General features: G+C 38.7%; 1 protein-coding gene across 1 annotated transcript; it reads right to left on the bottom strand.

Moving 5' to 3' along the window:
- Window positions 1–841: 841 nt before the first annotated feature.
- On the bottom strand, window positions 842–4,584 carry xpa (xeroderma pigmentosum, complementation group A). Its single transcript, XM_030094761.1, has 5 exons — window positions 4,232–4,584; window positions 4,028–4,133; window positions 1,798–1,963; window positions 1,437–1,554; window positions 842–1,344 (listed from the first exon to the last, which is right to left on the bottom strand). Exons 1-5 carry the CDS (start codon window positions 4,491–4,493, stop codon window positions 1,190–1,192), a joined length of 807 nt encoding a protein of 268 aa, XP_029950621.1. The 5' UTR covers window positions 4,494–4,584; the 3' UTR covers window positions 842–1,189.
- Between the last annotated feature and the right edge of the window lie 8,322 nt (window positions 4,585–12,906).

The raw sequence follows: 12,906 nt of genomic DNA, 5'->3' as shown, positions 1-12,906 counted from the left end.
TTGCACCTCTGCTGTCGTTTCCTCTGAAAGCACATCACAAAAACTCTGCTGGCACACTGATCTGCCCACTTCCTATTTACTCAGGGTCAAACCAGGAATCATGAAGAGGAAAAGCCAGTGAAAGTTCAAGATAAGATGACATGAAGTAAGGCGACAGTATATTTGGAGAATTCTCACATTCAAAATGTAAAAGTCAGCATCAATGTGTGATTCCCAACTACAAGAAAATGAATATAGACCTGGAAAAGATTTGAACAGAATCCATCGCAAGTTATTTAAGAAAACTGCAACTTGTACACAAAAAATAAAAGCTCAATGCAAACATTAACTTTCAGAATACAAGAAACTGTTTTATAAACAACATGAAGTTTTGGAGGGGTGAGTTTAAATTTTGTATGATTCGAAATTGAGAGTGAAAACTAGGGTGCTAAAGATAAATTGTGATCACAGGCAGAAATTCATCACAGAACAACAGACCCTCTGCTCATACACATAGTACGTATTGCAAATAAAACCTAAGCAAATACAAACTATTCTCACTCATGATTTTAGTCTTTGAGAAGACACTGTAGCAGTAGCAAATTTGGAATTCGAAAATCCCACGGAACTTAAGATACAAGAATCTCCGTCTTACATTTATGGTGTCCTAAATGTTTTCTCAATCAGTCACAGAGAGATGACTATGGAAATATAAAGTTGATGACAAGATTGATACTGAATATAAGACCAGCGAATGCTTCAGGCCATGATGTGATTTGCACCTGTATAGGCAACAGTTTTCATTCATAAAGCATACAAATGATTTCAGAATCTTAAAGCAGTCATGCACTTCCTTTTTCACTTTTAATGCAATACACGATTTAACTTTCAGTCTTGTGTCTTTCTTAATTGCTCAATCCTGAGAGAAACTCCCTGAAAGGATGTGTCAACACAGGAGCTGGACTGGAAAGGCAGAAATGTTCCTGCTATAGTTAATTACAGCACTGCTGAGTCAGCATGTAAACCGCAGGTATATATAGAAACTACGAGTTGGAGTTACAAGGAAGAATCGGTTGACCTCATGTGGGAGGTCACGAGTGCATTTTATTTTTAGCAAACAGGAAAAATGCGAGAGTAGAAAAACAGCAAAGAGTCTTGGTTCCCTTTTTTCCCCAGTCGAATGAGTCTGTAATAAGCAGTCTGTGTGTTTCTACATCTTCTCGTAGGTGAGTTCATGTCCGCAGCTGGTGCAGGTCTTCTTGTAGAGGTCCTCCTCTGGGTCCACCACCTCCTCTGGTCCGTACTCATGCTGGTGAACAGAGGTGTTTTTGGTCCACATGCTGCTCCTCACCGCTCTGCGCAGCTCTGATACAAACACACACACACACACACACACACATTGTCAAGCACTGTCATGATTCAGTCTTTTAAAATTTGGGCAAAGAACAGACACCAACCTTTGACTTTCTTGTTGAAGCGCTTTTGTTTCTGCACCTCTCTGTTCTCCTCTCTCGTCTCTCTGGCTTCCTCCAGAGCCTCCTCTGAGCCCCACACCTCCATACATCTCTTCTCCACCTGGGCAAACATTCACAAATTCAATCATCACATCAAGAGTCTACATAATTTTACACTGGTGGAGTGGAAAATGTATGTTCATTCTTTCATTATTCTACACTCAAGACTTGAATTTCAACAATTGGTTTAAACTCCACACACAGCTCTATTCTTTTAAACTCTGATGTATCCCCGGATTAGGGGATAGTAAAGAAGGACAGAGAAAGATGGAGGACTATGAGAATGCACTTGTTTTTTTCACACCTGGAGCAGGAGGTAGAGCTTCATGTCCCCCCAGCGCGGGTTGTGGGGGTTTTTCTTCAGGATGAACCTGAGGGGGGGCTCTCTCTGGTCCAGGTCACAGTCCTTCAGGAGGAAACGCTGCTTGGCCTCCGTCCTGGAAATCAGCTTGTGCTTCACATCATTGTCCCTGAAGCAGAGGCAGAGCGCGGGTCTCAGTACAGAGGGGGCGGAGCATTCTCGACAGGCCCTGATGATAGTAATTTTACCGTTCAAACAATCCCTCATGCTACCATCAAACAACACACCAATGCTCACTTTTATTGAGCCAAGCAAACCTATATGCCTCAGAAAGCAGAATAAATTCACAAACCAGTTCACAAACTTGTTCTGAAGAACAAATACACACACACATACAAATGAAGCCTGACAGGTGTCAATCTCAGAGCGTCTGCTGCAAGCGCCAACCTCCGCTCATAAAACATGAAGATAATGCATAAGTGCAAAAAAGCTGTAATTCCGGGGAAATTCCAGCAGGGGGCGATGATGCTGATTTAAAAAAAAAACCGGTCTCGATGGAACCCATTCAAAAATGCCGATTTTCAGAGTGAAAATAAACATATAAAGCACCCGGTTTCAGAACATGTTTTGGTCTCTATCAGTAGTTTCTGCAACCGTGTTGGCTTCACCAGACTCTGATTTTCAGACAAATCATCTGTTGATTTTATATTACGAGTTAAAGTTTTGCATAAATCGCCCTATCACAGCGCCTCCTCTGTCCCGTGACGCGGTCACGTGACGGGCTGGACCAATTACATTTACATCCGGTTTCAAATGTTCAATATGGAGACGTCCTGTTGGATTCGCTGAAGTCTGCAGAACAGCATTTGGGAACGCAATGGCTGACGTCACGAAAGCGCTATAATACGATCTATGGTCCGCTGTCCATGGTGCTGAAATCTCAGATAAAAACTCACTGGCTACATCTGTACCATCTTTGATACAGCTTAAATATAAAATGAACACAGCTGGTCTAAAATTACAAAATCTATTCAGATAGATATAGACACAGCTATCTATATCTTTTGGAATTCACTATATTAGAAAAAAAATAGACTCGGCGGTCTCTTATAGTTGAGAGCAACACAAGGCACATTCAAATAGGCAGGTGTTTAAGACCACAGCATTCTGATAAAGATGATATTTTTGAAGGTTTCACTGACTCACCAGTGGCTCCGATGTTAGGTTTTGGGTAGTACCGCTAGCGGCTAGCATACTGTTGAACTTCCCTCCAAAGAGTTCAGATCAAGTGCAAAAGAAAAAAACTTGTTCATGCCACACAGCCAATCAGTGCTGGCTATGCGTATACCTTCTCGCACACACTGCACATTTTATCATAATAATTTATTTACGAGTAAATGTGAACACATCACATGAAACGAGGTCCTATGACCTTGTGGGCCTTGGGGCGACCGCCCCCTTGCCCCCACTCTGGCTCCGCTACAGCCCGGAAGGATGAAGGATGAAGTGTTCGTCATTAAAACCCTCTCTCAGTGAGATGAAGGCTTCAGAGGCAGTGTGTGTGTGTGTGTGTGTGTGTGTGTGTGTGTGTGTGTGTGTGTGTGTGTGTGTGTGTGGGTATTTCTGTCCTTGTGGGGACCAAATGTCCCCACAAAGATAGGAAAACCTGGCACGACCTACCTCGTGGGGACATTTTTTGGGTCCCCATGGGGGGAAACAGTGTTTTCTTGGCCATGTTGTTGTTACTGAAAAAAGTAAAAGTGCAAAAACATTTCTTTAGGGCTATGCTTTGTTTTGGTGTGGGTTAGGGTTAGGGGCTACAAATGAATGGGAGTCAATGGAAGGTCCCCACGAGGATACAAATACACACGTGTGTGTGTGTGTGTGTGTGTGTGTGTGTGTGTGTGTGTGTGTGTGCGCGCGCTTTTCTGTGCTTGTGGGGACCAAATGTCCCCACAAGGATAGGAAAACCTGGCTCGATGTGACTTGTGGGGACCTTTTTCCGGTCCTAATGAGGGCAAACAGTGTTTTCTTGGCCATGTTGTTACTGAAAAAAGTAAAAGTGCAAAAACATTTCTTTAGGGTTAGGCATTGTTGTGGTTTGGGTCAGGGTTAGGGGTTTGTAAATGCATTATGTCAATGAGTGTCCTCACTAGGATAGAAATACAAACCTGTGTGTGTGTGTGTGTGTGTGTGTGTGTGTGTGTGTGTGTGTGTGTGTGTGTGTGTTTACCTGCAGCTGTCACACACACACAGGTCGAAGCTGTTGCTGAGATAGGAGTCCATGAAAGGTTTGTGACAGTCATCACACAGCAGGTAGTCCGGCTCGATCACGGGAGCTTAAAACACACAGACACACAACCGGCTCACATCACGGGGACCTCGCTGCACGCGCACGATCACACTCACTCACTCACTCACTCACACACACACCCACCCGGCTGCTGCACCACCGTCCTGGCTTTCTTCTCCGTCTCTCCATCCTCCTCCTCCTCGATGAAGAAGCCGCCCCCGGAGTCCACGGTCTTGGAAACTTTAGCCGAAGTCGCTCCGTCCACGGCGGACAGCGGGCGGCTCGCCAGCCGGGCTTGGCGGAGCATCAACGCCCGCTGCCGGTTCCTCTCGATTTTCGCCCGCATGGCGGCAGAGAGCTCCGGCCTGGGGCTCTGCTGCGGAGCCTCCAGTCCCTCTGGCTCCATGATGAGCAGCAGAAACCCGCCGACATCACATGCGGGGTTTAATTCTTAAAAACAAATTGTTGTTACAAAACTGACAGCAGCTTCCGGCAGCGCTTTGTCTTTGTTGTGTAGAAGTTTGAAGTGCAACAGCGCCCCCTTCAGGCCTGGAGGGGGAAGCGCACCTCATTGCTGTGCGTCCAAAATAAAATGTTCTTTACTACGTTAACATTTTCCTCATTGTGTGAATGCCTGAGGCATTCACACGTTTATTTTCCTGTTTCTTTATTATTATTATTCTGACTTCTTCCGCCGTTTTTTGACACGCTTCCACTCCTTCAAATCTTGTCCGATTTGAACCATTCAGATATCAAATTGTGCAGCTTTTTAAGGAAATTCTGGCAATGTTCTAACTTTTTAATATCTTTTAAACTTTTTGAAATATTTCAACTTTTGTGCAACTTTTTGCCCCATGTTAACGGATGGAGATTTTTTCAAACTTTGGAACCTTATAACTTCTTCAAATTTTAACCGATTTTAACCATTCAACTTTTAAAATATTCAACTTTTTAAACTCTTTCTTCAACCTTTTTCAACTTTTTCAACTTTGTTCAACTTTTTCAAATATTTCAACTTTTTAAAATTATTTTTAACATTGAAGTCAATGGGAAAACCCTTCAACGGACCTTTGAACTCCTTCAACTTTGACCCCTTACAACTTTGTCATACTTTGACGTAGACACTTCATTTTACTTGCAAAATGTAGGCATTTTTGTCCTCTATTTAGGTATATTATATCATGTCCACATCTTTTACCAAATTCAAGCTGTGAGCCTTCAAGTACGGAGAGCATTTCAGCCGTTTTTGGAGTTTACAATGGGTGTGTATTGGAAAAGCTAGAGTGGGAGAAAGGAATTTAGAGTGCGGGAGGCTCTGGATTTAAACCAAAAAAATAATTCTTTTCTCGTCCCCCTGGCCACATTTCTGGCTCAATCTACACAATTACCTCTCTAAACGTAGCCACTTTTCTTGTGACCCGTACAATTGAGTCACTTGGTCTCTATCTCAAACGGTTCTCTCTCCAGCTGCATTTCTGTGAGGAGAGCGCAGGATTTTCTCCCATCCGCTCCAATGCATTTTGGAGAGAGATTTTCTCACTCAAATCCAAAACTTCTCTCATGTTCGTACCATCACAGTGGCTGAATGGATGATCCTACAGACATGATTCCTGCACCATTACATTCATGAAAGACTTCTGAATCTGATTGTGAACAAATCTTTTTCAATGTCACCTCTGGGTCCTCGAGGAATGACATTTTCTCAACCATGCGCACTCCATAAGAACTGCTGGTTCACTGTCTTGGCTGCTGTGCAGCTGGTCTCCATAGCAACAGACACACCTGTTGTGCTGCTGCTGCTTGATGAGTCTGGATTTTCCATTCAGACTGGAGCTCTATTGATCCTCTGTTACTCTGACACTGACTCTGCTGTTTCTTCAACTTTCTTAAAGTTTTTCCAACTTTTTGCAACGTTTTCAAACTTCTTCAACCTTTTTCAACCTTTTTCAACTTTTTGCAGTGTTTTCAACATTTTCAACATTTCTCAACTGTTTTCAACTTTTTGCAGTGTTTTCAAACTTTTTCACCATTTTTACAGCGTTTTCAAACTTTTTCAACCTTTTTCAACTTTTTCAACTTTATGCAGCGTTTTTCAACTTTTTCAATGATTTTCAACTTTTTACAGCGTTTTCAAACTTTTTCAATCTTTTTCAACCTTTTTCAACTTTTTGCAGTGTTTTCAACATTTTCAACCTTTCTCAACTGTTTTCAACTTTTTGCAGTGTTTTCAACCTTTTTCACCATTTTTACAGCGTTTTCAAACTTTTTCAACCTTTTTCAACTTTTTCAACTTTTTGCAGCGTTTTCAAACTTTTTCAACCTTTTTCAACTTTTTCAACTTTATGCAGCGTTTCTCAACTTTTTCAATGATTTTCAACTTTTTACAGCGTTTTCAAACTTTTTCAACCTTTTTCAACTGTTTTCAACTTTTTGCAGTGTTTTCAAACTTTTTCAACTTTTTGCAGTGTTTTCAACCTTTTTCTACTTTTTGCAGCGTTTTTAACGTTTTTCAACTTTTTTCAACCCTTTTCAACTTCTTGCAGTGATTTTCAACTTTTTGCAGCGTTTTCAAACGTTTTCAACCTTTTTAAACTTTTTGCAGCGTTTTTCAACTTTTTCAACGATTTTCAACTTTATGCAGCGTTTTTCAACTTTTTCAATGTTTTTCAACTTTTTGCAGCGTTTTCAACCTTTTTCAACTGTTTTCAACTGTTTTCAACTTTTTGCAGTGTTTTTAACCTTTTTTAACTTTTTTCAAATTTTTGCAGCGTTTTTAACCTTTTTCAACTTTTTTCAAACCTTTTCAACTTTTTGCAGTGTTTTAAAACTTTTTCAACTTTCTGCAGTGTTTTCAACCTTTGTCAACATTTCTCAACTTTTTGCAGTGTTTTCAACCTTTTTACAACTTTGTCAACTTTTTGCAGTGTTTTCAAACTTTTTCAACCTTTTTCAACTTTTTTCAACCCTTTTCAACTTTTTGCAGTGTTTTCAACCTTTTTCAACTTTTTTCAGTGTTTTTCTACCTTTTTCTACTTTATTTCAGGGTTTTTCACCTTTTCTTTTTCAGTTTTTCTGCATTACAGTTCAGCATTTTCAGCTCAGCATTCACACTTGCAGTTTCTTCAGGAACTGCAAATTTTTCTAGTTGTATATTATTGTGTGAATGCCTGAGGCATTCACACGATTACATTCCTCTTCTGACTTCTTAAGCCGTTTTTTGGCACGCTTCTCCTCCTACAAATTTTGTCCGATTTGAACCATTCAGATATCAAAATGTGCAGCTTTTTAAGGACATTCTGGCTATGTTCTGGCTTTTTAACATCTCTTAAACTTTTTGAAATATTTCAACTTTTGTGCAACTTTTTTCCCCATGTTAACGGATGGAGATTTTTTCAAACTTTGGAACCTTATAACTTCTTCAAATCTTAACCGATTTTAACCATTCAACTTTTAAAATATTCAACTTTTTAAACTCTTTCTTCAACCTTTTTAAACTTTTTCAACTTTGTTCAACTTTTTCAAATATTTCAACTTTTTAAAATTATTTTTAACATTGAAGTCAATGGGAAAACCCTTCAACGGACCTTTGAACTCCTTCAACTTTGACCCCTTACAACTTTGTCATACTTTGACGTAGACACTTCATTTTACTTGCAAAATGTAGGCATTTTTGTCCTCTATTTAGGTATGTTATATCATGTCCACATCTTTTACCAAATTCAAACTGTGAGCCTTCAAGTACGGAGAGCATTTCAGCCGTTTTTGGAGTTTACAATGGGTGTGTATTGGAAAAGCTAGAGTGGGAGAAAGGAATTTAGAGTGCGGGAGGGTCTGGATTTAAACCAAAAAAATAATTCTTTTCTCGTCCCCCTGGCCACATTTCTGGCTCAATCTACACAATTACCTCTCTAAACGTAGCCACTTTTCTTGTGACCCGTACAATTGAGTCACTTGGTCTCTATCTCAAACGGTTCTCTCTCCAGCTGCATTTCTGTGAGGAGAGCGCAGGATTTTCTCCCATCCGCTCCAATGCATTTTGGAGAGAGATTTTCTCACTCAAATCCAAAACTTCTCTCATGTTCGCACCATCACGGTGGCTGAATGGATGATTCTACAGACATGATTCCTGCACCATTAAATTCATGAAAGGCTTCTGAATCTGATTGTGAAAAAATCTTTTTCAATGTCACCTCTGGGTTCTCGAGGAATGACATTTTCTCAACCATGCGCACTCCATAAGAACTGCTGGTTCACTGTCATGGCTGCTGTGCAGCTGGTCTCCAGAGCAACAGACACACCTGTTGTGCTGCTGCTGCTTGATGAGTCTGGATTTTCCCATTAAGACTGGAGCTCTATTGATCCTCTGTTACTCTGACACTGACTCTGCTGCTTCTTCAACTTTCTTAAAGTTTTTTCAACTTTTTGCAACATTTTTGAACTTTTTCAATCTTTTTCAACTTTTTCAACTTTATACAGCGTTTTTCAACTTTTTCAATCATTTTCAACCTTTTTCAACTTTTTGCAACGTTTTTGAACTTTTTCAACGATTTTCAACTTTTTGCAGTGTTTTCAAACTTTTTCAACCTTTTTCAACTTTTTCAACTTTATGCAGCGTTTTTCAACTTTTTCAATGATTTTCAACTTTTTACAGTGTTTTCAAACTTTTTCAACCTTTTTCAACCTTTTTCAACTTTTTGCAGTGTTTTCTTTCTTTTTCAATGTTTTTCAACTTTTTGCAGCGTTTTCAACCTTTTTCAACTGTTTTCAACTTTTTGCAGTGTTTTCAACCTTTTTCAACTATTTGCAGTGTTTTCAACCTTTTTCAACATTTTGCAGCGTTTTCAAACTTTTTCAACTTTTTTCAAGTTTTTGCAGCGTTTTTCAACCTTTTTCAACCTTTTTCAGGTTTTTTCAACTTTTTGCAGCGTTTTCAACATTTTCAACCTTATTCAACTGTTTTCAACTTTTTGCAGTGTTTTCAAACTTTTCATCATTTTTACAGTGTTTTCAAACTTTTTCAGGTTTTTTCAACTTTTTGCAGCGTTTTCAACATTTTCAACCTTATTCAACTGTTTTCAACTTTTTGCAGTGTTTTCAAACTTTTCATCATTTTTACAGTGTTTTCAACCTTTTTCAATGTTTTTCAACTTTTTGCAGTGTTTTAAAACTTTTTCAACCTTTCTCAACTGTTTTCAACTTGTTGCAGCGTTTTCAACCTTTCTCAACTTTTTTCAACTTTTTCCAGTGTTTTCAACCTTTTTTAAAACTTTTTCAACTTTTTGCAGTGTTTTCAAAGGTTTTCAACCTTTTCAACTCTTTGCAGTGTTTTCAACCTTTCTTCTTGAACTTCTTCTGCATTACAGTTTAGCATTTTCAGCTCAGCATTCACACTTGCAGTTTCTTCAGGAACTGCAAATTTTTCTAGTTGACATAAGATTTGTTAATCAAAACTGTGTTATTTGGTGGGGAAAAAAGTCCAAGTGGTAAGTTGGAAACGTTTTTCCCTGTCTTTTATTGTTTTCTGGAATAATTCGGTTTAAAACTAAATTCAGAAACAGATGAAAATAAACAATATTTTTGAGAAAACTGTATTATTAAGGATTCCACAGTTCTTTAGGATGACAGGTTGGTATGACAGGCCAGTGCATGACGGGGGGTATCAACATTTAGGCTTTGCTTTGACGATAAAATTGCTCTGATTATTAAAAAAAAACACTCGCTTTTCCTCAATATCCACTGTAAATCAGCTTAAGTTATGATATGTTTTTTCACTTATCAGAAGGAGGTTTCAGGGTTTCCAGTGCTGAGAGAGAAAGAGAAAGCAGAGAGCATTCAACTTCCTGCCATCATAATAACATTCAAAAAGTTACTGCGCACATACAACAGGTGCATCCAGTTTCAGTTAAAATGTAGGACACTCAATAAACCTGCAGCTCTAACTACAAAGTATCTAGTTTTAGTCTTGCAGTGACAATAGTTTGGTATTTTGGATGAATTTCAGGCAATTAAAATAGCCTTTAGGGGATCATAATATTAATAAATCAATTACATTAATAAATGTGAAGATACTATCAGCTGTGCCATTTTCACAGAGATAAACGATATAAAAGATCATTTACTAAAAGATCATTTACACACACTTGACATTAGTCCGGGCTTTCGCTGAGCTGGCTCTCTGGCAGGCAGGTGCAATGGTGTGACCAAAAATCCCCAGGTGTCACTCGTTCCAAAAGCAGACAGGTGAGTTTGTCCTTCAATGGCTGTCCTCCGATGTCCACTTAATCCCCGTTGCATCACTGCGATCATGGCAGCGAGCCATGCATGCTTCACTAAGAGGCTTGTGTCAAAGTAAAGCAGATTGCTTCCTAATAGATGACACTGCAGATTGCTGTTATGAGGAAGCCGGTGAGGTGAAGTGAACTGACTTTTTAAGAGGTTCATTAGATTTGCTTTAGAGAATCTATAATGCTCTTTTTAATGGGATTATAATCAGACTGATTTAGCTGTTATACGGTCACAGCTCAAGTAGCAATGGCAAAAGATTCTGCTCTGTAACTGCAATGAAAAGTAATACGTTTTGTCCACCGCCTGTTTCTGTCAAAATCCTGGGGAAAAAAAACAGCATCAGTGAAAATCTGAGTTTTCATTTATTTGTACATATAACACTTTATACAGAGTTGATCGATATATGTTTTTACAGTATAGTACATGAGTCAAGTAGTATGTCAATATGATTCCATACTTGCATAATGTCACAGGGATTTACAAAACCATATCATGGTAGGGAAAACTGGTCCAGGAAGAAATTATTAAAAACATTTCTAAATGCACGCATTCATACATTCATTCCTCACGTCCAGGTGATCCATTGAGAAATCAAATAAGATACTGCATAAACAGGCTAAGTCTGAGGAAATAAATTGTGCTGAGCTTTATAAACAACTGTATGAGTTGACTATCACTACATACAGGAGCTTATATTAGCAATTCACAGATTCCGTATGTATAAACACACAATAAAACACATTTGGACATTGCATGTCAGAGGATAACCAATGAAGATTCTGTAGGCCCAAAAAAAAACTTATTTGGAAAAAAAAAAAATATGAAAGCATAAAAAATGTAGATTTTTTTTTTTTACCCTTTTGAATAGTGAACTTATAATTTGATGTCTATCTATACAGGTTAATTTAATCCAGGTATCTATAGAATAAACTATTACTAAAATGAAAAACATAAATGCAAAAAATATACCTGAGTAAAACAGTGAAACGGTGCGTTTCCAGGACCGTGACTGATCCAAGCATCATGCAGAATATAAAAAGTCTAAACAGGAGTTGAACTTGACTCTGGCTTTTGCTTTTAGTTACTTCCTGTGCCGTTTCCAAGATGCTCAGAAGTGCTTTTGCACAGCTGTAAATAAAGAGCAGGGGAGTGTGTTTCTGGGAGACATCTACAGTACCTTTATTGAGCAAATCTCCAAGACTGTCAGAAAAAAAAAAAAAAATCACCTCACACATTTGGTTTCATTTCATTTGTCAGGCGACGTGAGGGAGATACATTTGCACCGCTGATTGATGAAAGGGAACTGAAGCCATTAGTCCCTCTCGCAAGCAAAAGATTTTAAAAAATAAGAAGTCAGATTATTCAAGCAGTTTGAGAAGTCGCTCTGCAGCATCGATCTGCTTCCCTCCGCTTTCTTTTCACTCCTTTTATAGGCAAATTTTGCACATAAAAAGAAAACAGTACCACCCGAGAGCCTTTTAAAACAAACAAAAAAGATACTTTCCCCAACTTTGAGAGAAAATACAACAATAGCGGTCATTGTTTTCAAGTTAATCATATTTCTATCTGTTTTCATCTCACTGGTCAGACCGACTCCTCCTGCATTACCTGATACTGAAAACATTTTCATTTCTTTTGCTTTTAAAATGTTGTCTCACAATTAATGGTTAACATTGTCATTTTCAATCATATCAGGATCTCTAGCGATGCAAAGCTGTGTGCTTTTCACTCTGCATTATTTTCAGCCTGCAGCTCTAATATAAATAACACAAAGTGTGTGTTATAGCGTTTTACAGTACATGAGTTTGTTTCACACCAGAACAACAACAGAAGAAACCCAGTTGTACGTGTTGATGTGAGCGCTCCTTTGTAAAAATGCATAATTTAAGAGAAAAAAAAAAGAGAAGAATGACATGTTGGACACAGCAGATCAGTCATCTGTAATTCACCACTTGTTTTCCAAACTGCGTCAGCAGCATACTGGAGCGACTCCCCTCCAGAGTGGTGCATGTAAAGGCAGTCAGAACCAGAAGAAGCCATGTTCATGAGCTTATTATGAGAAAAGTCAAATGAAAAATCTAGATACTCAACAAAATTGGAAACTTAGTGTGCAGTATCTGTTCACCAGCCCTAATAGATATATTTATGAATGGGGTGTACGATATGATCATTTGAAAGCTAAACTGTATTTGAAAACACACTCAAATGTTTAACACTTAATATTTCTCATTTGATGACATTACAGCGTCAGTGGAATGGACACAGTTAACTTCTAAATGTCTAGAAAGCAGCTATGACATTCAGCTACATGTTTCGTTTCCTCGGCCCTTTATGTTTTTTTTTTTTTTCCCCCAAGTCATGATTTCCTTTGTCTCTTCGGAACTCCACGGGCATTTTCAACAAATGAAAAAAAGAAGAAGTGAGTGTCTTTGAATAGTGGAGGTACTTCTCATACTGCCACTCAGTCCTTCAGTTGAAAATAAGAAAAATAAAGCAGAAAAAGAAAAACGGGAGGAAAAAATCAACAAAAACAG

The sequence above is a fragment of the Salarias fasciatus genome, chromosome 6 (genome assembly GCF_902148845.1).
Source record: "Salarias fasciatus chromosome 6, fSalaFa1.1, whole genome shotgun sequence".
Classification (NCBI taxonomy): Eukaryota; Metazoa; Chordata; class Actinopteri; order Blenniiformes; family Blenniidae; genus Salarias; species Salarias fasciatus.
Note: the sequence above shows the minus strand (reverse complement) of the source record. Positions and strands in the feature narration are given on the sequence as shown.